Raw genomic sequence first — 27,718 nt, forward strand, 5'->3', positions numbered from 1 at the left:
CCTAATTGGGAAATAATGCGCCACACTGAACAGACACGACTAATGTCTGGCACACTCACAAGCTGCAAAAAATAGAGTGAAATGTGCCTGCTTTCTTTACGGTACCACATGTTATTCTGGGCTTGGCAATGATGTCCTGCAGATTGATGTTTCTCATAGAGCATCTCCATTGGAGAACATCAGAAGCAAGTAGGGGAATTATTCCCTGGCTTCTCTTATTGGAAAGCAAGATACAGAGATGGATTGCAAGCCCACAGTGGTGCCTAGTGCTCCCACAACATATGTGCAGACCATCCTTGTGCTGAGGTTAGGTGGAGGCACACATGGCCTGCAGTGCTCTTGCTGTGGTTGTTGCTAATGGTTTCCAGCCATGGAGAAGAGGCTGCCCTTCCTGAATTCACAAAGGGCGGTTATCTGCCATCGCTGTTTCAATATCTCAATACGATTTCCCATCCAGAAGGGAACAGACTCAGCCATGAGACAGCACAGAACAATAACAAGAGCTGAAACCTTTCAGAAATGGCTAACAATGACAACTCCATCCACATCACCTTCCCTGAGGTGAACTCTGCAACAATAAAATCCCTCCCCAGTATAGGATGATTGCTTTCAGAGAAGGCAGCCTTTGTCTGCAGAACCATTTCCCCTATTCTGTATGCTCTGAGCAGCTTGCCTCCCTGCCTGCCACAAGCCCCCTAGCTGTCTCTCAGTCCGTTTCATTCAAGGTACCTCAGCAATGCCACACTGATTTTTTCACCTTTTCTTGTAGCAAATTCATCTGAGAGATGTTTAGCAGTCATACCCACAAGAGGAAAATACTTCTGGGTTGCATGGGGTTGAACATTTCACAGACCTGCCTTTCCCTTCCAACCTCCATTGCTGATCTGGATTGTCTTTTCCCTCTCTTCCTTCCAGGGGTCACTGCCTCACAGTAGTGGAAGTCTCCTGTCCTAGACAACCATCACATTGGATGCCCACCCCTTTCCATGTATGACTGGCTCTGGGGAAATAAATTCTTCAATAAGGCTGGTAAAAAAACAATTTACCTTAGGAAATCAGCACAGGAAGAAAACAACTTGTGATCAAAAAAGCCATCACACTGAACTGGCAATGTCCTGCCCTCAACCCCTACGGCAGTAGCATGGGCACACAGTCTTCTTTCTCTTCCCAAGGCAAGATACAGTACCTTGATTGCTCCGGTAGAGATCTGGATCTCGTGGAGTCTCCTCATGGTGCCATCACGATCTACAAAGTAGGAGGAAGCAAGCTGGTGCAATGCCTCAACGCTCTGGGTAGCGTTGCCTGACTTTCTGTCAAGGCGGCTTTTGTCCATGTACATGGTCAAGGCCTCCTCTCCTGCAGCAGAAAGAAAAGGAGATTTCAAGCTGCTGTGCAGGGTCATCTTAACAGGAACATACGATGTCATGTGTCTTACCTGAAGAAAGAAAAGCCCAACACAAAGCACTCTTAAATGAACCCACCCTTCCTCACCAGTACCGGAACCTCAGTGCAGTACATACGAGCCTCCTCCATTCAGCCAGAAAGGCCAGGTCCATCACCGCTGGAGATCAGCTCCGCTGAATTGAGTAGATACTATTTTGGACATTTATTAACCATCATAGCTTTAACACAACTGCTGGGAAGGATTCAGTACCATTTGTCCCACTCAAAGAATGTTTTTCTCTGTGGGCAGTGCTCTAGAACGATGCACAACTGACAGGAGAAGATGCCACTTTTATGCAAGTCTCTCTCTGACCCCATTTCTAGAAGGAATAAATGATCTAAGTTGCAAATAGGACATAGTTATGTAGGTGGGTGAAGAGGACAAACGAACAGCAGTCGTACCTCTCCAGTGACCCCACAAAAGGGTGAGGGCGGGGGGATGAGTGAAGGAGAGTGATCAGGGGAAAGAACAAATAAGAAAGTTGATGTAAACCAACCATCCTTTCTGCTTTTTTCCCCCCTCTCAGAGTGTCATTCAGGTAATTTAAGTGGAGAGTGAAAAATACTGTACAAGATAAGGGACGACAGGTGATTTTTAATCAGTAACCAGAGAATCCGGGAGTGGAACGGTTAAGATCCGATAGCACCAAACATCCTAAACATTAGCAGAAACCTGTATGTAATGAAAAGCAGATGAAAAGGACACAAAGGTGTGAAGTAATATTTACCTAGAAGTTCAATTTCTGCTGTATGAGCCAGATTAAAATCCAGTTCATTCTTAACACAAGGCTGGGACTATAGGAGGAGTAAAAAGGCAGAATACCATCCTGCATCCTTAACGTGTGAAGCTCCGATTTTAATAAATGAAAAGAACAGACACCTACACTAGGAATGTGCCATTTCTACATAGCTCTCTTAATGAGAGGAATGGTACTTGTTCTGATTTGATTGATGAACCACTGATGAATACGTTGCCTCTGGCAATGGTAGCATGGTAAAAGAAAAAAAAAAAAAAAGTACCACCACTTTCTAGGCCAAGAAATATTTTGCTTTTCAGCATTTTTGCTTATTTTTTTGTAAGACAGAGAAGTTACTTTTCTTAAAGGTTCTTATTATCTGAAATAGTTTGATTTGTCCAAATAATTTCTTTTATTACATAAATGCAAAAAACCCAACCCAGTAAGTCCTTCTCCTTGCTTTCCCTGGAAATTTTCCAGCTTTTATCTGGAAGCCAAATGCCTGAACACAAACCAAAAATTAATCAAAATATTTTTATTGGATTTCAGTTTCTCGAGCGATTGATATGTTGAGGATTGAGCCTTCAGTTTTGAGATGAAAAATTGAAATTTTTGGTGGAAAGAAGATACTTTTCATCAAAAGAATTGATCAGTTGAAATCTTTTAATTGGCTTCACGGGAGCTAAGTGGAGAAGTCTGGCATATAAAGCTTTTTCTCAAATATTTTGTTAAAAATCACATGCTATCTTTTGACCACGATCAACGTAGTAGTTAACAGCATCATCATTGTTACTTCTCACAAAACGAGTTTCCCTGGAAAATGACCGGCTTTGATTTCCTTTATCACCATCAACATTACTGTGCACTGAGCGGTGCGATGAGACCTTGGCAGGGATCGAGGCTCTGGTACATCAGGCTCTATCCACACAAACAGCAGAAAGATAGTTCCTCTCCCGGAGGATTTAAAGCCCACGTATCTGATGAGACACAACAGGTGTCTACAGCAAACAGCCGGCAGCGCACAAGGTAATAAGACGGCTGTGATCAGTGTGAGAAACAGCGGTCACCGCACACCAGCTGCCTGGCTGCTGTCAGCGCCTGGTCAGGTTTCATCTTTAAGGTGAGCTTTAGCGGGGATTTGAAGGAAGGTCAGACTCTGTGAATTTTCATGAGGCAACTAGTTTGCCACTGAAAGGACATCTGCGTGGGAGTTAGCCAAAAGGCTTGGGGGAAGATAGGCTGGATTGGCGTAAAAGTGTATTTTGAGCCAAAACTTTTGAATCTCTCATGTAATGGAAGCATTTAACTGCACAGAGATGCAGCAGACTTAAAAGATGCTTTGCCACCATTTTGCCAGGTTGTGACAGATGAGGGAAAACCTGGAGTAATTCTCTCCTTAGCTGCGGTTCTCAGAAGAACCTGCTGGATCCAGGCATCAACTCTTCTTCAATTCCACCAGCAACGAGAAAAAACTGCTTTTTATGGAAAAATATCATGCTTTATATTAATAGTCAAGGCACAAAAATCAGGACTTTTCAGTCCAGACTAGTTCATTTTAGCTAGACAAATGCTGAGATTGGAGATGCCTTGGACAGAGAGCAACCAGGAAGTCTGGACTGAATTGCATCAGGCAATAACACCGGGTTTGGTTCACAAGGAGATCCACCATTAGCTTTTGGTCCCCAGATAACATGAAGTAGGCAATGAGCAACTCAGCCTGCTCCTAGACATCAGAGAGGAGAAACCTGTAATCTAGGGCAGTGGAGATCAGCGATTTCCCCACAAAAGCTGTCATTTTTCCTCCCTGGGGTGTTTGGACCCCTCTACTGGGAGCAAGAAGAAGAAAGCAGGAAAGTAAAGCCCATGAGATTCGATGCTTTCCCTGAAGGACAAATACTGTGCCTAGGAGTGAAGGGTGCTGAGCTGAAATACTGTTGCTGGAAACCTATTCTGTGTACATGTGTGCAGACCTGGGAAAGCACAGCATCCCCATGGAGCGTGTGCATGAGAAAGCAACTCTTAGATCAAGAGAGGTTAACAGACTTTTGCTGCATTATTAAGTCTTAATTTCTCGTTTATTAAGCTGATGCTATGTTCAAAGTTGTCTTTCCTTCAGGGCTTTCCCTGCAAATTAGCTCTCAGCTCTGTGTGCTCCATCCCAGAGCATGGATGCCCTCAAAATGACCCTTCGCCAATCCCATTGTCAGAAATAAACTGGAGCAGAGCTGGTTTTTTATTAGGCTCCAGGGGAAGCAGGCTGCTCTGTAGGTTGAAAAGCATCAGGAGCTGTTCCTCATGTGGCCAGGTGTGAAACTGGTGGGCTGGCCTGATCCATCACCCAGCCTCCTGGGGTCCATGCAACAGCTGGCATTTAAAAGCAGAGCAATTTCCTGCGTGTTTGTCACTTGTTTGCAACCTAATAAGACATCAAGCTAAGTCACAAACAACTGTGATCCAAAGCAGAACTCCAGTGAGTTTTCTGAGGAGATGTGGGGTCCTGGGAGAGCAAGGGTGCCAGTACACGTCTGGTTTTATATCCCAGTGGTCTTGTTCAGCCCACAGACTGATTAGAGTGTGTCCTCCTTGCATAATGCATGCCCAGCTTCATCTACATTTTCTCCAGGACTGCCATCGCCAAGATAAATCCTCCTTTTCTCCCCTACCATTACTCACCGTGCACTAGGCTGATGGAGCATTTAGCACTCCTCTCCAACACCAGTTCTCATTACAAGCCTTTGCATATTTAAAATTGTTGTGTTGTAAAATCAGGACAAGAAACAAGCCCCTGTGCATAATTCACAACCTCACCCAGACAAAATTAAAAATATATTTTACCATCGAAGGTCTTTCTTATTTCGAATTGCCACGGATGTGAGTGGCAAGAAGAAAAAGGCATGTCAATGGAAAGAAAAGTAAACCCACAAAAAGAACTCTTTGCTGGATTTTAACTTGGCTGGCTTCAGCTCTGTAAAATACTGTCCTGAAAAGCAGTTTCCTCAATAAAAGGGAGTTTATCTTTACACAGACTTCATTAAGGCCTGATGCAGGCAGTCACTTGTATTAATGCATGGAAACCTGCTTTCTCTTACATTTCTTGCTGATGGAGCAAACAGTTTGAGTGCCTGGACTGGAAGAGCAGCATGAGGATATTTGAAGGACATTTGCCACACGAGAGGCCATTTGACTTCAATGGAACTGTGCCAATTTACCTACCACCTCATTCGCCCATGAATCATTTGCACACATCTAATCTCATCTACGTCTCATCCCAGTGTCTTCAGAATGCTTTGGGAACAGACAGATGGCCAGAAATTCTTCAAAGTTTACTACAAACTTCACAATGTGGCAAAGCTGGAGGTCAGGTAGATTGAAGAAGCAACAGCAATAAAATAGATGTTAAAATTAAGACCCCTCCACCACTGCAAAATCTCTTACAAACAGATCTCAAGAGAAAGGCATTTAAATGCACACCCCGAAGGGGTAAAGAATGGTAAAAATAATACAAGAGAGAAAAAAAGAAAAAGATCAGCAGCAAGTATCAGGAGGAGCAGATGATTTTCACCCCTCCTGTTTTCAGTACTCAGTGTTTGAAATGTTTATGCAGCACCGACAGCAGCACAGACTCAGGGGTTAATGGCCCTACGGTACCGTCTGGTGTCATCCCCAACGCACTCTGCTGGCACACACAAACCTCTCTGTGGTCCTTGCATATACATTTGGAATTTTACTCAAGTCTTGCTTTTTTCAAAAGTCTACTCCACGTTACTGCTTTCGCTTATGCATTCAGCACAGGCCTTCCTGGCCGTCTCTTCCCATGCTGCACACGCTCCCTGCCCAACTCCTTGAACTCCCTTTTCCTTGAGCTCTTTAAAATTCCTCTGGTTCCAGCAAGAAAGGATGCTTTCCCCCCTGCATTTGGTTTCATTCTGACAAAAAGAGGGACCAACAGAGTCTGTTGTCAAATTAAGGACAGAGGTGCAGGAATGACAGCCAGGCTCCCCGGCTAAATGAAGCATGTTTATCTTGACGCACACCAGTACACACGCGTTGTTGTCGGAGGAGCACAGGTGCACACGTACCACAGATGCCGAACTCACACGCGTTGCGCTGTGAATTCATTTGCAAAGGCTTTCTGTACTCGGGGGATTTTCACGGTGCCTGCCGATGAGCCAGGAGCTGGCTGGGGGGCACAGGCGGGCTCCGTGCTGCCAGCCAGCCTCCAGCAGTGTGGCCCAGGTCCGTAGGGGCTCTCCGGTGCCGGTGCCACCCCCCACAGAAGAAAACAGCCCAGGTCACCACCTACCTCCCAGGGTGGCAGAGATGAGGATGTGGGTGCCGTACTTTTTGATGATGGTATCAATGAACTGCTGCGTGGTAGGTCTCCTGCCCAGGAGGCGGATGCTTCTCTGAAACTCAGGCATCAGGGGCAGTGGGTTGTGGAGCAGGTCCCGCCGCTCGATGGCTGTGTTCCTCACCTTCCAACGGGCAAACTCCCTACACGACAACACAGGAACACAACACGGGTGAGGCTTCGAGTCTGGAGGGGCTGGGGGAACCACTGAGGGCAGGAAAGAAGGGTGGAGAAGGAGATGATCCTGTTGGACACCCCCACATGGATACACACGTGAGGCCACAAGGCTGGACAGAGGGGAATGGAGAGGAGAAAAGTGAGGCATTACTGCACAATAACAATATGCTGCAAGGACCAGGTCTGGGCTGGTGAGGAGGTAGGCTCCAGAGATGTCTGGCAGAAGGCTGCATCCCCCTAGTGAGACACCAGGCTGGTCCTTCCACCCTTCCACTCTTTGGGGTCTTAGAACTCTCCGTAAAACAGCAGATTCTGGTTTCTGTCAGCAAAAGAGCTGGTCAGGCTGTAGATCCAGACCAGTCCAATCATTGCTACATCCCTGTGTCCACTAACCTTCCCGGCACGCTTTTGAAAACAAGACTGAAGGAAACACTTTCTCTAAACACCTTAATCTTTCAGCGCCAGGAGTGCAGCAAAAGATAATTTTGAAAAACAGTATGTTTGATAAACTGTCTAAAAGAATCGATTTAGATATAAGCTGAGGCCTGAATGAAAATGGAGGTTTTGTTTGGTTTTCTTCCCCTTTTTCTAAAAAAAGACCTATAAAGTGATTTTCAAATCCCTTCTTTTAAACTGATACCAACTGGGAAAAAGTAAAGTTAATGTTTACAAAAGCAGCTCTTTATTGCAGGTAACCATTTTGAAACAACACTAAGGGAAATGCCTAGAGAAAACCTTGCACACCTGTGATGTAAAAATCAGGCCTCAAACACATCACCAGCTAAGCATCTAGAAGATGAGAAACCTATTAAAGTCCTTTGCAAAATATTGAGTTCTTCTTAAAAGGGTATTCTTTATAACTATTGTCCTACAACACATCTGCGCTATCTTAAACTATCTTGCAGATAATCAAGTCACAAGCTTCTCTATCACTTTTTGTTCACTTACTCCTGTAACTCAGGTTTAAGACATAAATTTCATTTAGGTAATAGGTGTCGTGGTTGAACCCCAGCCGGCCGCTCAGCCCCGCTCACCCGCCGGTGGGACGGGGCGGAGAATCACAGGGGTAAAAGTGAGAAAACTGGTGGGCTGCGCCACGGGCAGGGCAGTAGGTGAAGCAGAAGCCGCAGGGCAGCAAAGCGAAGCCGGGGACCCCCCCGCTCCCCACGGCAGGCAGGGGCGCAGCCACCCCCAGGGCGGCAGGGCTCCAGCACGCCTGGCGGGCACTGGGGAAGGCAAACGCCACCATCCCAGCGCCCCCCCTTCCTTCTGCCCCCCGCTTCCCATGCCGAGCGTGGCACCGCATGGCACGGCACAGCCCTCGGGGCAGGGGGGGCGGCTGTCCCGGCCGTGTCCCCCCCAAGCCCCTTGTGCCCCCCGGCCTGCTCGCTGTGGGGTGGGGGGAGGGGCAGAGAAGCCCCTGGCTCCCAGAGCTCTGCTGGGCAGGACCTAAACCATCCCTGTGTGAGCAGCGCTGCTTCCAGCACAAATCCCAGCCAGCCCCGTGCCGGCTGCTGTGGGAAACACCGACTCCGTCCCAGTGTTACAGAAGAAATATGATTAACTGCATTCCCTCTGAATAGTCTCGTTTAGCATTAGTGGCTTAGCATGAGCAGCTAAAGTAGATGAAGCCTTAGGCCACAAAAGCTGACATAGTAAACTTTTTTTTAGAAAATTATCGCTGCTAAGAAAGAACTAGCTGAATTTAGCAGATACGAGAGGAATGAAGATGATAAGAACCAAGGAGACAATTGCAAGAGAATGAAGTAGCTTTGGAAGAAGGCCACCCAGCAACAGTGAAAACCAATAAGCAATCAAGAGACCACTGACCAGAATTAAGTAATTGGGCTTGGGGCTGGATTTGGGGATCGCATGATGGGTGGTATGGGTATCATTCAGAGGGGTAGGGGCCCCTCTCTGGAGGCGCCCAGCTTAAGCTGTAATCTAAGAACTAATAAAAGACTAATTGGAAACCTTCACTTGGACTTTGCATTCTGAGCGGGATCCTAGGGTTGGAGCCTGTTAGAACGGCCAGCACGTGTTAATCCATAACACCCAGTCAAAACTAACACAATAGGAATAGCAATACCTAACACTGGTGTGGCTCTTCCTATCAGCGTGTGTCAACCAGCACCAGCAATCCCACTTTGCTGGTAGAGAACCTGCCATGCGGGCAGATTTAGGAGATGTAATAAGTCAGTTGCAAAGCCATGCGGGCAGATTTAGGAGATGTAATAAGTCAGTTGCAAAGCCAGGATCACAAACCAGATAGTTTTTCCCCAGGTTGATTCTACACCCAGTCCACTTTGTATGCATTCAGTTATTTTACTTAATGCAACTATGCCTGTATTTGTTTTGATTGCACCCCATCACATCACCTCAGGCTGCCTAACGGCAGTTGCATTCATTAAAGTAGCAAAATCCCAGCTCTTTACTTCAAAATATCTCCTTACACCTGAACTAATTCCTCCTTTGTAGCTCCTAGACTTTCACAAGCCAAGTAAAAATGCCAGAATGAAACAACCTTCTTACCACATCCTAAGTGTCATTAGTGTCAAACCTTGAAGTCCACAGAAAGATCGGTCTTTCCTAAAGAAACTTCTGTCAAAAGGCAAAAAACCCTTACCACCCACGTAAACCCAAACCAGAAAACCCCCATACACCAGGATCTTGATACCAGGAGTGAAGAAAACCTGGATCGTTAGCTCCAAAGTTGTCTGCAGACAATGTGTATGTTACCACTGTTTGTGTATTCACTGTGTGGAGGAGAACGTAGAAATTTTGTCTGCTGTGCAAGTAGAGTGTAAGTCACATACTTACTAACTCTGGAAGGGGTATATTTGGGAGTCCCACACTTGATTTTAATGATGCATAAAACCTTAAAAGTATATTAAAACAAACAACCTTATCTCTGATACTACAGGGAGAGATTGCTTTAGTCATTCCCAACCAGAGCTGCAATCCCAGATTTTGCTACACCAGGAAATACCCTTCATGTGAGGAAGGAATGGTCCCTTCAGAAGTTACGCTGCATGGGAAGATGTAGATCTGGATGCTAAAAGACAGTCAAGGTTTTATAATAAATAGAGATTCCCATTATAAAGAACACAACTAACGAGCATAGGAAAAATGCCATCTGTGCCTCCTTCCCAAAGAGACATCACGAGGGACTAGAGTCCTCCAGAGCCAGCATGTTTTCAGAAAGGGCTGGGGGAATGCTTCATTTTCACCAACAATGTACGGAGTTTGCTTTTGCTACTGCCAAGTTATCTATTCCAAAGCAAAGACCATGGAGTCGAAACACACAACCGACCAGGTAGGACCCTGTTGATATATCAACACCCAAAGCTTAGCAGTGTCTGCACTCGGTCTGTGGAGGTGGGCAGGGCAAACAGTTACAATTGAGACCATGGGCTGGAAAGCAGTGGGCAATGAAGGTGGGAGTTGGTAGGAATAGAGAATGAAAATGTGATAAACAGTATGTCCAAAGGAAAAGTGGGTTAATTTTTTGCATGACGTCCAACAGCTTCATGGTAGCACTGACAGGAGGCAAAAGTGGGAGTTTAAAAGAACTCATTGCAGTGTCTTCAACCTTGCTGCCGAGGGACAAATGCAGTCCCCATGCACAGAGTAGACAAGTCCTTAGTGGAAGCCACATCTAAAACATAGTGAAGGAGGCTTTTGTGCATGCCATCCCTCCCCCCAGGGCTTCCTACTGTTAGGGCATATCATTGAGGTGAATGCCCAGCTCTACTGTACTCTCCAAATGCCTGGATGTGTGGCTTTCATAGTCGATGAGAAAAGCTGAGCAAATATGTTGTGATGAATAATTTATGCAACTAAGTTAGATGTTTATCTTCTGCTTATAGAATATCCACGAGCCAGTTGCAATTCCCTCTAATTTATGCATTATTTGAATTTACTTAGTAACATTTTTCAAGTTTGGCATTTGTTTGTTTTTTTTTTTTTTTTTAAAAAAAAAGGTTTTACATAGTATTTGGCTGTACTCTTTCTTTGTGTGCTGTTGATTGGTTAGGATTGGTCAAGCCAACGTTATGTTATTTTTAAGCTTTCTGATTAATGACCACAAACACATTTTAAATTTGGCTTTCTCAGATCCAGGATATTTTACATTGAAAGCAACTCTCTAATACTAGCAATCTTCCATGCAAGCTATAGAACTCCATGCTGTAAGATGCACCTGAGGCCAAGGTTATGGTACAGTTTTGGAAAATAGACTTAGAAGTAATGGATATAGCTAGTGAAATCATTTAGAACTATTGAGGTGATAAAAAACGTGATGTTTTCAGGCAACAGTATTGCTGTGGCCTTAGGGAATGATCCAACCTGTAACTCCTGAAGTCTGTGAAGAAACACCTCCAAGAACAGGTTTTCTGCTAGCTGTCAATGCCAGCTCAATTGCATTTTCTGCAGAAGAAGCTGCTGTTGGCCAAAACTGAATTCATGGTACTGGGCTAAGTAAGCATACTCCCATTTGTTTGTCACCACTAAACCTTTCAATCTGTGAATTTTTGGAGGATCTACCAAGGCCTTGGATTCATGGATTATGTGAGCAAAAGGGCACTACAATGTTTCCTTCCAGAAATCTCTCTCAGATGCCATCTCACTGATTGTTGCTCCACAGAGCCATCAGTGACAGCACAGTCCCAATGCCGCTGCCTGGAAAGCAGAGGGGAGATCTCCACAGGTCTCAGGGCACTTTATAAAAGAGAAATACTGCACTGTTGCCTGCTCATTTTCCAGGTGAAGGAGTTGCAAAGACTTGACCAGGATTACGATGGCACCCCACGATACAGTTAGGATTAGTAGAGTCTTCTGACCCTCTGGGGAAATCCCTAGCAAGGACCTGAACTTCTGCCAGTGGGGAAGCTTTTAAGGGCTTCAGAAAGACGATAAACCTCTTAGCAAGGAGGAGGAAGAGTCTGTATCCCTGATGCAGAGATGGGATAAGGAGAAACTATGACCTAATGTCTGAGTAGAGGGGGGAAAAGGCACTTGTTTATGCTCTAACGTCTCGCCAGTGTAGACAGCCCATGCTAATGTAGAACATACCCAGGAAAATGCCTGCCAGGTCAGAGGAGGGGAGTCTGCTCTCTAATGTCTGGTGAAAGCGCTGAAGAGCCTAGTCCCTAATGGCTGGAAGGGGTAGGAAGTGCTAATGTCTAAAGGGGGAAGGGAGGTGAGAGGAAACAGAGGGATGAAGGACAGCCTCAGGGAGGCAGATATCCACATTTCAGGCCTTCCCCACTGTAACAATAAAGGGATAACTTTTATTTGTACATGGCTATATCTGAGAAAATGCATGGCCTGTCAGAGTCTGCATTAACGAGCTCACCATCAAGGCCATGCATGTCAGAGAGAGGGAGCCACTGGGAATGTCTCAGTGCTCATTAGCACTATGACCCCTCCAGGGAAGCAGAAAAAAATTGGGGGAAAAAATACTGAAGCAAGGAAAATTAAAAAGCCTGGATGGGTACGTCACCCAGACCCCGCACCGCACCAGCAGAGAGGCTAGGAGAATCCAAGGGCATGAGCATCTCTACCCAGGGAGAGAAGTCTGAAAGAGAGAGGCCATCAGAGCAAATTAAATTTGCCATCTTCAAATGGCCAAGGCAACCAAAGGACGTAAGTGAAGAAACCAGTTCAGTAGAGACCTCAGGGGCTGGCACTTGAAACCAAAAAGAAATTAAATGCATTAAGTAATGATCAAGACAGAATCTGTTTGAAAATGGGAAAAAAAGCAGAGTGGGAAGACACTGAACAAAGGATAACTGTCATGCTAACTAGAACACCCCAGCACCTCCTGCTGCTGGATGTATTGCCTGCAGGGCGTGCAGGGCAGTTAACACATCCCACTCACGGGGCACACTAAGCAAACAGGACCAGCCTCCCTGCTCCCTGGGAACTGGGCAAGGAGAAGGCACCAGCTTCTTTCTCTTCAGTGGTTCTTTACCTTTTTTAGAGATCATAGCTCAGAAGCCATCAGCTGCTCCCAGAAGCGATGAGCAGACAGAGCTTTTCCAGAGGCAACGCCACCCTCTTCAGTAACAGTAAGACACAAACATTACTTCATGTCCTTGACCTGGCATTTTTGCATGTTATTGACTCTCCAATGTCTTTAGGATCCCCAGCCAGAGAGAGAAACTCCCAGAGCCTTCTTGCTGTCTTGGATTTTGCTGTATATACAATGACATCCTCCTAGAAACATCTCTGCCCCTTGTTTTCATCCAAGCACCTCACAATCACTGAAACAGGTGTTTTTGGACACCCCTATGTGTGTTGCAGACAGCTGTTATTAGCTGTTAGGATGAGTGTGAACCAAACCAGATAGATTTTAGGCCTCGCCCAGGTAAAAAAAGTTTTGTGTTAGCATAAGGAACTTTGCTCAAAGTCCTCCAGAAGCCTAACCGATACTCCTACATCGGAGCTGTTGGTTTGGGCATTTTGTTTTGCCTTTCCTTTTCTCAGCCTAATTGTCCCATTCATGGGCTGCACAAAGTAGGAGTTATCTCCAGTCCCCAGGGTGATGGCTCTCCCAGGCTGTGGTGAGCCCTTGACTCTGCAGACAATGCCATGGGAGCAGGACACGAGCATGACAACAGCATTATAATGCTTATCTTTTACTGCCAGATGTGGCTTAATATGAGTCTGTATGGGGTGGCTGTGATTATGGTGGGGTCAGTCATGTTTTATTTCTAGTCTGTGCCCTCAAAATGCCAGACAGCCCCAGGCTGAGCAGTGCAATATTCCCTTCGCAGTTTCCTCTGCAGCTTGGCCTCTCTTGATCAAGGCCAGCATGAAGAAGTCAGTCTTCAAGGCTGAGCTTTTCAAAAGACCTACAAGAATTAGTTTCCTGTGAGGGTTTGGCATTCATCCCCCCTCATCTATTTAAGAAAACTCCAAAGATTCAAACTAGTTCCAAATTAGACAGAGAAGGAAGCTCTGCCATAAAAGAAAGAAAGAAAAAAAAATAAAAACAGAAATGTAATTCCAGAGAAGTATGAAAAAGAAATCACTTAAGCTTGAAAGACTGACAACATTTTGCCTAACATCCAGGCAAGCAGACAGGCTTACCTACGACAGCTGGCAGGTGGATGAAATAAACAATTGACTACTGATCTATTGATAAACACTGTGCTGTTTGCAGCATTCTTCCTATAAGGGCATTTACCTGGATAGAACCGAATCCAAGGAGATGACCATCAGTGTTTGGACCATTCAACAGAATCACATGGCAGAAATAAAGCAATGCTGTTGGACTACTTACTCCTTTGCTTGTCTCCACAGGAGAATGGAAGAATCTTCTGTTGGTTTTCTACCTTGGCCTATACTTTGACCATGTGCTTGGTGTTGGCCAAGGTGCCTGAAACCTCAACTACTTCCCCTTTCTGGGCAATCATGTTGGATTTTCCTGTTACAAACAGCGGGGTTTTTTTCATCTCTTTGATACTTTTCTTTAAAATAGTAAATTATTCCAGGGTTGAAAACTTGGAGGTATTTTTTTTGTTTGTTTCTTTGGGTTTTTTTCTGTAGAAGGAGAGGGAGGTAAATAATAGGTCCAGAATGCCATGAAGCTTGCAAGAAGCAAAATGAAAGAAAATTACTTTTAAGTTAGGTGGATTTCATGTGACCTTGAAAGTTCCTTGGTAAACAGACTGTTCCAGCACTGAATTAAAAACCAGTCAGACAGACATGACTCCGAGTCTTGTATTCTCTCTTAGGATGGGACTACACTTGGGTCTCTTAGGAGGCAACATGTAATTGCTGGGTGCTGGAAAGATCGATTTCTCAAAAAAAAAAAAAAAAAAAAAAAAAAATGAAGCTGGTATAAATTTATTCTAGAGAGTCAGAGTGATTCAACACAGGTAAGTACAAGTTAGAAGGCAGGTCATTAAATCTGATCATTACTAAGTTTGCTTATTATTAAATTTGTTCATGGCCAGGATGTGGCTGTGATTCCTAGCTCTGACTTCAAATCTCAACACAGCTACCATCACGAGCAGACAATCATAGGCAAACACGGCAGAGTAGGTTACTACCCCTTCAGCTGAATGGGGTCATCTCCAAGTTACACGTTTATGCATCCTCAGGTAACACATAGTAACTTTTACACTTCTTCAGCACAGAGTAAACGCACCAGCTACCTTCATCTGTCAACCACCCGTCTGTTCCCATGTTCCACCCAAGTTATATGTGTGCTGCTACAATTCCTTTTCAACCCACCCATCAAGTTCCGCTGCAAACTGGTTGTGGGACATTTACTCCATTCAACTTTGCCCATAGTGTTCTTTGTGCAGATCTCATTGCAAAAAGCACACAACTTGGGCACTAGAGATACCCTTTCCAACACCAGCCTGTTTAAGCCTTGTCCACCCTGGAGAGTTGCTTGTAAGTAGTTCCCATTACTGTTAACACCATCTCAGCTGTTCTCAGCATTGGGCTAAAGGCACTTCTTCTAAGCCACTACGATTTACATAGCGGTTGATACAAGCTGCTAGAAGCCAGAGTGACATCTCTACAAGAGCTCCCAGCGTTGTTAGCGCTGCTGCAGCTTAACAAACATTATCAACAATAGGAAATGTTCTGTTCTGTTGCTGTTTTCTTCCTAAAAGCTTACCTAAACCAGACATGGTTTATTAAGCTACTGAGGAAGCTGTTCTAATAGGCTGCAGGGTCCTGTGCTTCAAGCACTGGAATGGACAATATTGAGACACCCATTCCTTCACGGTGAATTATGATAAAAATCACAAGAGATGCAGCCAGAACAATTCTCCACTAAAATACCTGAGGTAGCCTAGAGAAACTAATGAATTGGGCATTTTGAGTTCCACAGTTATGAGTGCAATGACACCGATATTATTTTTCATAGCATGGTCTCCTGGATTTCTTTCTATGAGCTTGACCCAGAATTGAGGATCAAGAAGATTCTGGGAAGTCAAGGATCTGTCAAGAAAATGCTTTCAAAGAACAGCACTTTTGAAGCAACAGATGGAAACCTCTCAGTCATTGAAAGACTTTTAGATAGTCTGCAGGAAACCTGGGGTAATTGGTACGATTTTAGGTTCTTTTCTCCACACTTCTTCCAATTTCCTTCTTGTACACTCTTTTGCTAAAGACAAGATCCCTGTGCAGGGAGCTGATGGCATCCACCAGCCAGCTAGCGTTAGCCAGCAGCAGGCTGGCAGGGAAGCCAAGATACAGGATGGTGAGGCAGCTGAGGCTCTATAGGAGCATGGGGCATAGACAGGAAAAGGCCCCAGATTGTTCAGTCTGGTGCTGTAGCAACAGGTACAGGGGAAAAAAACCAAAAAACAACAAAAAAATAAACAAGAAAAAAGAAAAACAAGGGATTTTTTCACATTGAACTTTTTCTTTGGACTCTAGTAGGTCAGAGGGTTACTTGATGAAGTCCCTCCTCCTACGGCTAAGTAGTATGTGGAAGTATTTAAATCTTTTGCTTTTGAAAACAAGTTTGAGATGGAAGACAGGCGGATAGATTTTAATTTATAGATCAGATCATCTCTCAGGGGAGGACTGGCCCACCCTAAGTTACAGTGAATGCTCTTCACCCCGCAGAGCCCCCCAGCAAGCCAGGCTTGCCCTGCCCCAAAATTCCCCATCTAGATTCACTGCCTGCCTCTGTCCGTATGAGCACTACAGCATGAATCAGAGACTGCAGCAGGGCCGTAGTCTGGAACAAGTCATTTCATTAAATTGCACTTGCTTCATTTCCTGAAGATACAGATGTGTGGATTACAGGCTTTTTTTTCTTCCCCCCCCCCCCCTTTTTTTTTAGCTGTAGCAAGCTGATAACCTCAGCCTGTGACACCACAGCCCCAAGCTTCGCTCTTTACTTACCATGATTCACAGTTAATTCAGATGAAAAAAAAAAGTGAGAAATCTGAACCTGAACCTTAATTTCTCATGTTACAGGCCAGGGTACCCAGCTACTGCACTACTGGCAACGTAAGCACAGCATTTGTCAACACTGGGGAAGCAGGTATCAGAAATTTAGCCTTGATTGCCCTTTTCCTCAAACAGCACAAAAATTTCTCCAACACAGCATGCGACCATGTTTCAAAAGTTGAACTGTTGTTAGAAAATGGAGCCATCACCCCACTTTGGTCAGTTGTGCTTTGGTCACTTGGCAAAGGCTCAAATCACCGTGTCAGGAGAAAAAAAAAAAAAAAAAAAAACAAAACAAAACAAAAAAACATAAAGGTGATGTTTAAATACAAAACTCCTCCTGCCTCCTCTACTCAGCCATGCCCTCAAGGCACCTGGGCACAGCTACCACCTTGTAGGCTCAGCAAGAGCAGGGAAGCTGCCCCCTCTCACCCGCCCCCTCGTCCCTGAGTCACTCTCAGCTGATCACTAGCGATCACATAAGGCACATGCTGGTGGGCAGCTTGGATTCCTAAGGACAGCCAGTTGGCAAAGCCACCTGCTTACAACAGGGATCTTTTCCTGCAGGCCAGTTGAGGGGCTTTTGTCCAGGTTAAGTGAAGGGTGTCCATACCCTTCCCTGCCAGGGAATAGCCTTCAAATGGAAGGGCAGGCTGCAGGCTGAGAATACGCAGGGAAATCAGGACTTGCAGAGATTTAACAGGACAGATGGGCCAGTCACTGCCTGCTCCTGAAGGTGTACCTAGACCCAGCACACAGTCACCAACCTCAGAATAACCCAGGAGGTGTGATGAGGACCAGCATCCTTCATCACCCCATGCCCTTGCAAGGAAACTTGCAGAAAGCATTCATGAGTATATGGTGGATGTATGAGTGCAAGAGAACAAAAACTGTTTTGACATCGTAAAACAAAACCACACTGCCCTCCCATGCTGATCCTTTCTACTTTATTCCTATAGTGTTGTGACATTATTTCCTCCGAGTGGGTTTAGGAGAAAACTGGTTCCTCAGGACACTCATTTTTGTGCCTTCACCGCAGGAGCAGTGGCTCAACATCCCTTTGGTTTCTAAGCTGGTCGTTAGGTTCAGGCCACACACCAAGGGCTGCTGTTTTAACAGTGACACCCAGCAAGCAGGGATATACACAGTAGCCATATGCAGAAACCATCCCCTCTCATATGGGATTCAGATGGTAACGGGGCCTGAAATTACTCGCAAAGGGCAGAAGGTAAGAGGTGAAGGGCTAAAAAAAATTAGGTTGCAGAGTATAGCTGCTGCAAAATTCAAGCCATCCATAATCACAGACATTTGTTCTTTGTTCAAGATATTAAAAAAAAATAAAAATCCTGTCCCCAAAAGCCTGTGACATTTCAGAATTACAGTAAAATTGAAGAAATTTTCTCTAGGAAAAAGGTGACCCATTTCCTCAGACTACATCCCTCTTTAGCAAAAAGACTGAACATAAGCTGTGAGAAAGCCTTGAACATTCCCTGGTTGCTCCAAAACCTCATTTCAACAAAAATCAGTTTTGATGTATTTAATTTTCATTCCTAGTCATGCCATTTCAAACTCAGACATGTTTTGATGGAGGAAATAAAAAGACTACAATAAAATAAAAATTCACAAACTCTTGAAGAAAGGCAATCTTTATCCATGCTGCAAAGTGGCCTGCAATAAAAAGATAACCATGCTTCTTGTGTGCTATTTCATAAAGGAAAAGCTTTATTTTTGTCCTGTCCTATCCAGGGGACAGGGACTAGTGAATGCAAATACTTTTGTTTTCTGGGATCTGTTGGTGAAGCTTTGAGGCACTTGGTTATTCAGACACGTGCTTAGCAATTTCCCAATTGTGAGTCATCTTTCCCTTAGACATTATTTGTGACTTTGATATATGGATCTCAAAGCACTTTTAAACAAACGTGTCACTGTAGACAGAGAAGCTAAGGCAGCAGATGAACAACCTTTCCAAGGAAGAAACCCAACATACAGCACAGCCATGAACAAAATTGACCCAGATCTACAGGCAGACCAAAGTATTTCAACGGCAAGGACTAAAGTAGACGGTGGGGTCATGGCCAAGCTTGCTGCCCATTTTGCTGTGCCAAGAAACCCTCCCACCAGGGCTCCGTTCAGCAGGGTGCTCTGCTTCCCACATCACACTCAATAAGGCTAGGGGTGGCAGTGGTGATGTGCAAAGCACCCCCACAAGAGCCACAGAGAGCAGAAGTGCGTGTCTTAAAAATAACCGCTGCACATAGATTCCCAAATCCTAACCCCTTGGAGAGGACACAAGGGCCACGGGTAAACAGTGGAAAAACATGGAGTGGAGTGAGCTGGAGTCACGACACAGGGAAGGTGTTGGACATGACCTACAGCAAAGGCGAGACGGATCAAATGCACACCCCTGGCATTTATCTTCTACAAGGTAACAGGATCCCAAGGCCGTGAAATCGATCTAATGAAATGCAAACCACTTCCTTCAGGAAGGGGATGTTGACTGCCGACTCTGCTGTGTTCAAATCAGCCAAGAAGAACATGCCAGATGGCCTGGGAGAGAAGGTTGAAGACCTCCAGCAACGCTAGTCTGTACCCCTTCAGGTTGTGCCTGTCTGAATTCCTGTGATTTTATGAACATACATACCACAGCCAGCAGACTATTTTAGTGTAAAAAGGCCCACCAGAGCGCTTCCTTAGCTGACTGAGCCTCAAACACACCTAAAATAGCTGAGAGGGGTTGTTATACCCATGCTGTGGGTTTAAAACCTGCAGCACAGCAGAGGTGGTTCAGGGAAAGGGCAGTACACACAAACTGCGAGCTGCCCTGCAACACACACGGAGCCACATCAGCACCTGTCTGTACAAATCACTTAATTTAACTACAAAGCAAAATCCACTCACACACCAAGGTCCAGATGTGAAATCCAGGTGTTGGAGAATAACAGCAAAACCTCCTTTACTTCAGTGCAGGCAGCATCCAGCCCCACACACAAAGGCAGCCTCAAAGCCCAGCAGGTCTCCAGGCTGTAAGCACAGCTACTCTCCCGCATCAAAACTTAGGGTTTTGGGCAGAGCTGAGCCCTGTCACTGAGCACAGGGCACGAACCTCTTTCCTGTAGGGCAGCATAAGGCCTGCTGCAATGATTTATAGCCTCACCATTCAAGGTCTACTTAGGGGGAAAGAGAGGTCAGCTGTGTGGGGAGAGCTGGCTTTTCTGGATTTTTTTAAATTATTATTATTTTTGTTTGTTTTCCTCAGGAGGGTAGAGTTTGGTTTTTTTTTTTTTTTTTTGAGGGGGATGTTTGGGGTTGGGGTTTTTTTAAGTTTAGTAGGGAGAGAAATAGAGGGTGAAGGGGATTATTCTTTAGTAAGGCTTGTATGTCTCAGCTTTTCATTTTGGCTTGGCAGGTATTTGCTTTGCACGTTTATCATGGCTGGGGAATCCTTCCCTGAGTTTGGGCAGGAGCTTCTGTGGGTTTGGTTCTTCCCCTCTCGCCCATGCTGCTTTCTTTCATGGTGGACATTTTTGTTTGTATTAAGTTACAGTCAGGATCTCGCTGAGGCAAGGGACTGGAAAGTTCGTCTGGTTTCTGACTGATCATCTAATCTGGTCAGATGCTGCAGAAAAGCGAAGCAGATGATCTCCCCTCATGGCTATTTCAGGGGCTGAGGACTGGGTGGAGTAAAGGCACCAGCTCCTACGCTAGCTAAAGCCATACATATGGCTGAGTAAGGGATTATGTGCTATTGCACATCTGAGCCTCTGCTCAGAAATAATGAACTGGACCCCAGAATTCTGAAGCACATGCATATGTATATATTTATCTACTGAACCAAATAACAATATCTGCAATGCTTTTTATTTGCCTTCTGGGTTTTGAGATTTAAAGACACATATTTTTTTACTTTTCTTTGCAATCCTAAAAGACAGCTTATTCTTATTTTTTAAATGGAAGTTGTGAGTTATACAATTATATGACTCAAGCCTGGAGTACTTAAAGAAGACAGGAAAAAAGCTAGCACGAATCCCCCAACTCTTACAAATACTGGAGTGAAAAAAAAAAAAAAATCTGTGCAGTCTGGTAGAGAGCTGGTCCCAATGTTTCCTGCTACTGGCTAGAAACCTCATAGCTCCCAGTGCCTGGGCAAGTGTCAGGAAGATGGGGGACAGGTGAATGCTGCCCCTTTGCTATGGGCTGGGTAGTTATTCTCTGGGGTGCAGCTCTACCCTCTCCTGAGCTAGGGCTGCTCAGCCCAGCAGGATGCTTTTCAGCACTCTTCTCCATGCCAAGGCACCCAGTTTTCTTCTTTCTCCTGCTCCTTTGCAGAGCTGCTTCCCAGCCCTCCTTTCGTTTATTCTTTCCCCCAGCTGTTGCATTGTGCTGAGCAGAACAGGTGTAGGGCCCTACAAAACCATATTCTTGTGGCAGGACATCGAACCTGATGTAAACTTCAACTCGTCCAGGGCAGGGGCTGTGGCAAGCCTGATGGAGGGGGGAGAGGCATCCTAAAACTGCCTGCAGTGAGGAATCAATTACAGGGTCCTGTGCAAGAGCATCACCCAGAGGCCTCCACAATAAATGCATGTTTATCTCCAGTACCCTCTGCCGCAGACCGGCTCGGCCCTGCTCCTTGCCCTGCTCCAAAGCCCAGTCGCTGGCGAATTTGCTGATCTGCGGATGCACGAAGCAGTGACTCCATACTAAGGTGTCTTTTTGCAGCTCTGATGTTGCTCCTGTTTTAACTTACTCCCAACAGGAGAGGGGCTGGTTATTCCCACTTCCCTGAGCCACATCCCCCCGCCCGCCCACCTCTCCTTGCCCCACTTATCCCCATGTTGGAAGGGCAGGTGGTGGCTGTATTTAAAGCCTCAATCTTCCTGGGCACTGAACCATTACAAACAGCGCACTCATCAGCAGTGCTGAGTTTCACTGACTGATTGTTTTCTGATTCTGTTTGGCATTTTATCCTGGCTGCATAGAAAACTTATTATAAAATCATGTTTGTGTTCCATAGATTATATCTGTGGCTCACTGCAGTGGGAGTACAAAGCATGACAGACAGAGTCGGAGGGGCATGGCTGATGAAAGCCCCTGCCAAGGTGACAGGGGCCAAACTGCAGTGCAGTCACAGTGTTTGCAGAGATGAAAATAAGAGCCCCTTGATCAGCCGCGAGTTATCCTGGGGGTAGTTTAGCTGTTGAAATTCTCCTGACTACATCTGTGCCACGTGCCACAAATAAATGTTCCAAACACAGATTAGCATGGTATTAGATGACTGCAATTGTCCCTGCTGCTATTAAAAATCTGTTAGTCTTTCTCCTAGGTAGCCCCAGGCTAGAGCCTGCCATCCAGTCGCACCTGCATCGAATCCAACAGCCTGTGGTAGAACTAGAGAGAATTCTTATTTAAGTTTGCTGTTGTTACTTGAGTTCTGGGAGCAGCCAAGGCCTGGGAGATGCAGTCTGCAAAGACACCACCCATACTACCCTAGAGGTTTGGGACTGTAAATCTTCAAACAGCAAAATGTTGTGCCTGGCAGAGTGGCACATGTGAAGCTGTTACCATGGAGGGTCCTTTTAGTCCCATATTCCTTGGGCTGTGATACCAGATGCTAAAGCCTCTCTGTCCTTCCACTATCTCCCATGTGAGCCAAAAAAAACAGTGTCCTGTGAGATCAGCTGGGCACAGCAGCAGAACAGACTCTGAGTTGCATACGCCACAAAAATAGAGGCAACCATCCCTTCCTAACCATGCTTTTTCTGTCTTTCCCCTAGCTACATTTCCTGAATGCCTCCCAGCGATGCCCAGAGCAGTATGACTAGGATGCACTGGTGGCATTCAACCTTCCTTCCCTTGGCCTCTCTCCCGGGAAGAGCCAAGCATGTGGACTAGTGTTTTGTCAACTGCTTGATACAAACATTCCCGAAACATGAAAGGTGTCCCCAGGAAAAGGTCAAGTAGGAAAAAAAGTATCACCCCTAGAGAAACAATGAGACAGGGCTTGCTGGAGAGATGGGGAAATGTTACAGCCTCCCTCTCTCCCAAGTTGTTTCTGGTCTCTATAATACGCCTTTTGGGAGGGGGGTCCTCTACTCCCCCCACCCCTGAGAACAGACAGATCTGCCAGATTCTCCAGCCCTTCCACTGCTCGTCTAAGACCAAGCGGTTCCCTGCTCTTTACAAGTTGGTCACAAGACACTGGTGGTGCCAGAGGCTTCATGTCAGTGGGGCTGGCCGTCTGGAACAACCTTTGTGTACCTCTGTCTCCTCAGCTCTGTTCCATTTCAGTCTCAGCTGCAATTTTATCTTTTTTTTCTCTCGCCCTTGTCCATGACTCTCTTATTTTTCCCCTCATACTGTCTCTGCTGCTATGTATGATTATTCTCTGTCACTGTCCTATTTAATGCTGCAGAATGGTTGGGAAGGTGGTTTCTGAGGATGATGTTGTGGAAAGCAAAGGTATCCCCTCATCTACCCATCACAATGGAGCGGACTAAACACATCCAAGCACTGTGGGAGATGGATATCTCACACCAGCACCCTGGATTCTTTGCTGCCCAATACAGTCAGCAGCACAGTGCGAAATGGCCACAATGTCCTGGAGAAACTGCCAGGGAGATGCTTACGGGGACTTCTGGCTGAAGCAAGCAGCCCTCAGGATCAGACCGGGGGGCCCTTTCCCTGCAGTGAGCTTGACGCATCACCTTATTCCAAAAGGACTGATTGCCCTTTCCTGGAGGAGCACATTGGGATGCTGCACATGCCATCACACATCTTCACCCAGGGTGGAGCATGCTCTCGAAAGCCCATAGGTCCTACAGTCTCACTGTTTCTGGAAAAGCTGGGATCTGCAGGAGTCAGATCAGCAAAACACGATGACTCTGTGAGGCTTCTTCCTACATCGGGATTTTTTATCATGCAAACACCACACTGCAGCTGGTTCTGGGAAGGCCTCTGCCCACACACTAAATAAATTCTGGTGCGGTGCGCTGCTTCTCTATGGAAACCGTACCCTGCATCTCTCTCTATAGGATTTTTCTCATTTCAGGCTCCATAATAAATTAACAAGAAGATGTTTTCTTTACACCAACCATAGGAGAGACTCTTTGTGTACTCGATTAATCTTTAGTGATCTATATTAAATACTTATCTGAAGAAACGAGGCCTGTACTGCAGCAACATTTTCTATTATGAGACTTTATCATATCAAAAGATATTTTCCTGGTACTGACTCCTTCATATATACTCAGCCAGAATTTCCGATGGAAGGGCACCATATTTTTTTTTCCTTTCTCTCCTAGTGACCTTTTCCCTCCATAACAAGCTGCTGATATGTTAGAATTTACTGGGTTATAAACATTTTTTATCGAGTAGGAGGAAGCTGGGTGATTTGGCATCAGCTTCCCTAATAAAACCCAGGGGAGAGGCTGTGATGTTTGACACCAATAAAGGCATGGAAGAAGATGCCGTCTTCTGGGATGCTGGTCACGAATGACAAGGGGAGTAAGTGAGTGTCAGTCACGTAGCCTCAGTGTGCTGAGGCACTTTTGGAAGGAGGCCAGCTTGCTGGCATGGGAGAGGGAGCTGGGAGGGACGTGGTAAAGGGCTCCTCTGTTCTTTCCCAGTGCTACCGAAATTGTGTGATCTACCACAGAAAGCTGTGAACTGGGATTCCTAAAGCCTTTTTTCCTGCAACTGGGAGGTGGAGAGACACTAAACTCTTGAGCTATCTAAGAAGGGAAGAGGACGTTGGTGCTGGGTTCAGGCACTGGTCCTACAAGAAAATGGAGAACTCAGTGGTTTGATCTTGAATAAATAGTTGAATTTTCCTACCTGAGCTAGACCTGACATTGGCTATACATAAACAGAATTATAACTATTTTTCTTTTGAGGTATTGTCAAGAGGAAACCCAGACACAAGACTCTGCTTGTGGTGTCAGGTGCTGAACATCAACACAGCAAAACGACAGTCTTAGTTCACCAAGAGCTCACAACCTGATACATCTCTGCCTCCCGAGGGAGCTTGATTTAAACTGGTCAATAACTAACTCATTCCACAAAAGCCTGAATAAATCATCTGATGACTAGATATAAACACATTATAAATGTTTAGTTCTGATAATATATGACTGAGCTGTTATTTTGACAAATAGCTAGTGAATAATATATTTGATGAACTGCATAATATTTTACTAATGATTAATTTATTCATTCGAAACAAACAAACAAAACCCAGCCTTTTCCTCAGCTACCATAAGGAACTCTAAGTAATGGCTGCAGAGAGCTTTGAGATCCCTGCATGAACTGTGTCTCTTACTCCCTTTTTTATCATTGTATATTTCTAGTGATTTATTACCAGGATAATAAATTCATGGCTTAGGTTATGGACAGCCTCATTTAAGACTATGACAAATCCTGTTCAAAAGCTTCTGGTTTCGTTATGCCCACCAAAACTACAGGAATTTGGCACTTCGGCAGTTAAGTATCCGCACAAAGTGCTTAAATAGCTTTTTAAGTCTGGGCCAAGCTTATCTGAAACATCATCTGCTGCTTCTGAGCAGACAGAAGTGCTGACTGGGCAGCTTCAGTGGGGCCGGCCGGTTGCTACAGGACGTGCTCTGTAAGATTTACTTGGGGATTGCCCTGGCTGTAGTTCTTCCTCTCTCTCACTCTTAATCCCATTCAGAAATATAATTTCTGTGAGTTCACAGAGAAGATAAAGGACTAAAGAGCACGAGTGCTTCCTCAGAGCTTTCCTGCAAAGGCGGGCTGATTGATTACAGATTGGACGCTGCTCCGACTTCCTTTCCTAAATGAAAAATTGAGAGCTCTTAAAAATTGAATAAAATATGCCATTCTAAGAAGGATTTCCACTGGCATGAGCACAATAGGAGGTACTAGTGAGTTGCTCAGTGTTTCTGTGTGCACTGGCTAATCCTTTGTTACTCAGTCCCTGTGCAGTGGCCCTGTGGCACCTGATGATAACTCATCTGTAAGTGGTAAGGGCGTCAGTTCCGTGTCTCCAGACAAAGCTTAAATCGCTCGTGTTTGGGAGGGCTCTGACTTCAGTTGTGGCTGGAGCTGTCTAGGAGTTTATTCCTTTTTGTCGCTACGTTCAGGGCTGCAGAATCTGGCTTTGTTCCATGCTGGAAGAATCTGGAATAGCCTGTAATGTTTTCATTGGACAAAATTTTATCGAAATAGATCATTTCCTAGATCGCTTTCTTTTGCCATAGACACTAATGACCAGAGAGGCCAGGACTTAAAAAAGTTGTCAAATCCGATTCATCAGCCTGAAACACCATACTACTGACAGAATAAAGCATTTTGACAAAACCTTACTTTGGAGGAAATATTTTTCTACCTCACTGAGTCAATTTTATTACACCTAAAATGCAAAGACTTTGCCGTCCTATCATTTGCCTTCCTCCATCCTTGCAGAACTTCACCACATTTTCTCCCCTTTTGGTGCACAGTGTCCACCACTATAAGTGAAACTCCCACCCCAGGGCAACAAACACTTGCAAGACTGACAGAGAGCTGAGATACTCCTACTCCAGCTAGCAGACAGCAGCTGAGCATATAAAGTCTTTACCTTCAGGTGCTCACCCGCAGTCGTACAGGAGACAGGCACCAGTGGAGCTGCAATGTTTAAGTGGGAAGATAAAGCTCTGTCTTTTTTAAAAGACACGATGCAAATACCTCAGTCCACAGGAGTGAAAACAATAAACTTATTTTTATGACTCTTCTGCAGAAGAAAATTAAGTCCAAATACAGCTGGAAATTATCCTGTAAGCTTATTATATAGCAGCATTCAGCCTCTTCCACACTCTTGGTTGCTCCTTTGTTAGATGCCATAAGACTCTTTCTGTCCCTATTAGAGAGCCATTTCACAGGGAAGTGTTCTCAGATTTCCTTTAATCTGCCATAGGCCACGCAAGATGCTTCACCTTCCCCAATACCTGCATGCACCTCAAATATCAATGCTCTTGTCTGCACAGAGGCGTGCATGAGGCTCTGCGCACAGCGCCAAGCATGCTGTGCCCTGCTACCTCCCTACCTCTTCAGCATGCACAGCCCTTAAACCGAATGTGGACAGCCTGAGTAAACATGTGTGTGGCAGGCAAGCCCACCACTTTATGATACTGGTGGCAATCCACCTTCATCTTATCACGCCAGCATCCCTTTGTGTGTGTGTAAATATTCCAGGAGTAAAGTGCCCTGGGGGGGGTGTGTGTGCATATAGCTCATGGAAACAGTGGACAGAGTCGTTTCCACATCTGAAGGCTTTCCTCCCCTCTCAGATCAATTAAGTTCATCTGAAATTATCAAACAGTTAGCAAAACTTCTGGCATTGCTAAGTTACGTGTTGGTTCGATGTGCAATCTTGTGGTAGGATGGAAGACTCTAGAATATATTTCTCTCTGGGTTTGCAATGCTATTGCTCTGTGGCTTGCTTTCCCTGCTTATGCATGCTGACGAGATTTACTATTATGAATTGCCCCACAAAACTACCTTCAAACTCAAATTTAATAACCTAAGTATTATGAAGATCAATATTATGGCTATTCTCATTCATATGATTAGCACTAATATAATTTGGGGAAATATTTATGCTGCAGTAGTGACTGGAGACCTGGATTAAGAGGAGATCTCAGCATCTATACAGCAGAAGAGACACTGTTCTCTCCAGCTGTGTACTGAAGTGCCATACTCAATCTCCGAGTCTCCACGGGTTTGGATATTTTATGTAAGTTATCTAATAAGATAACAAACCAGCCTTACAATCCCTACAGCCATATTGCTAACTGTTTGAAAATCATGAGTCAAGCTCAAAAAAAGAATTAAGAGATTGGTTTTAAAATTCATGAGACTTTTTAAATCTGATAAACTTCAGGGTTCCCGTGTCCCCTCCCTCCCCCCCTTCTTTTTTGCCTTCTGCTTTCTGACTATGTAGGAGTCGTATTATCAAGTTTTCCTCTGCATTTATGAGGGCTGTAAACTTACTTTAAAAATTGTGTTGAGACTCTTACATAATCACAGGACTCTGAAAGTGTGGGCTTTGAAGAGACATTAAACAGTC

At 45.1% G+C, this 27,718-nt stretch overlaps 1 protein-coding gene across 2 annotated transcripts in view; it reads right to left on the reverse strand.

Moving 5' to 3' along the window:
• The window catches only part of BRINP1 (BMP/retinoic acid inducible neural specific 1), an 86,415-nt gene that overhangs the window by 20,586 nt on the left and 38,111 nt on the right, over window positions 1-27,718 (reverse strand). For both annotated transcript variants that reach the window (XM_080402357.1, XM_080402358.1), the window contains 2 exons: window positions 6,484-6,674; window positions 1,187-1,356 (listed from right to left, as the gene is read on the reverse strand). In XM_080402357.1, coding sequence (XP_080258483.1) covers window positions 1,187-1,356; window positions 6,484-6,674 — 361 coding nt within the window. The remainder of the gene's footprint in view (window positions 1-1,186; window positions 1,357-6,483; window positions 6,675-27,718) is intronic.

Source organism: Falco punctatus, assembly GCF_963210335.1.
Source record: "Falco punctatus genome assembly, chromosome: 9".
Taxonomy (NCBI): domain Eukaryota; kingdom Metazoa; phylum Chordata; class Aves; order Falconiformes; family Falconidae; genus Falco; species Falco punctatus.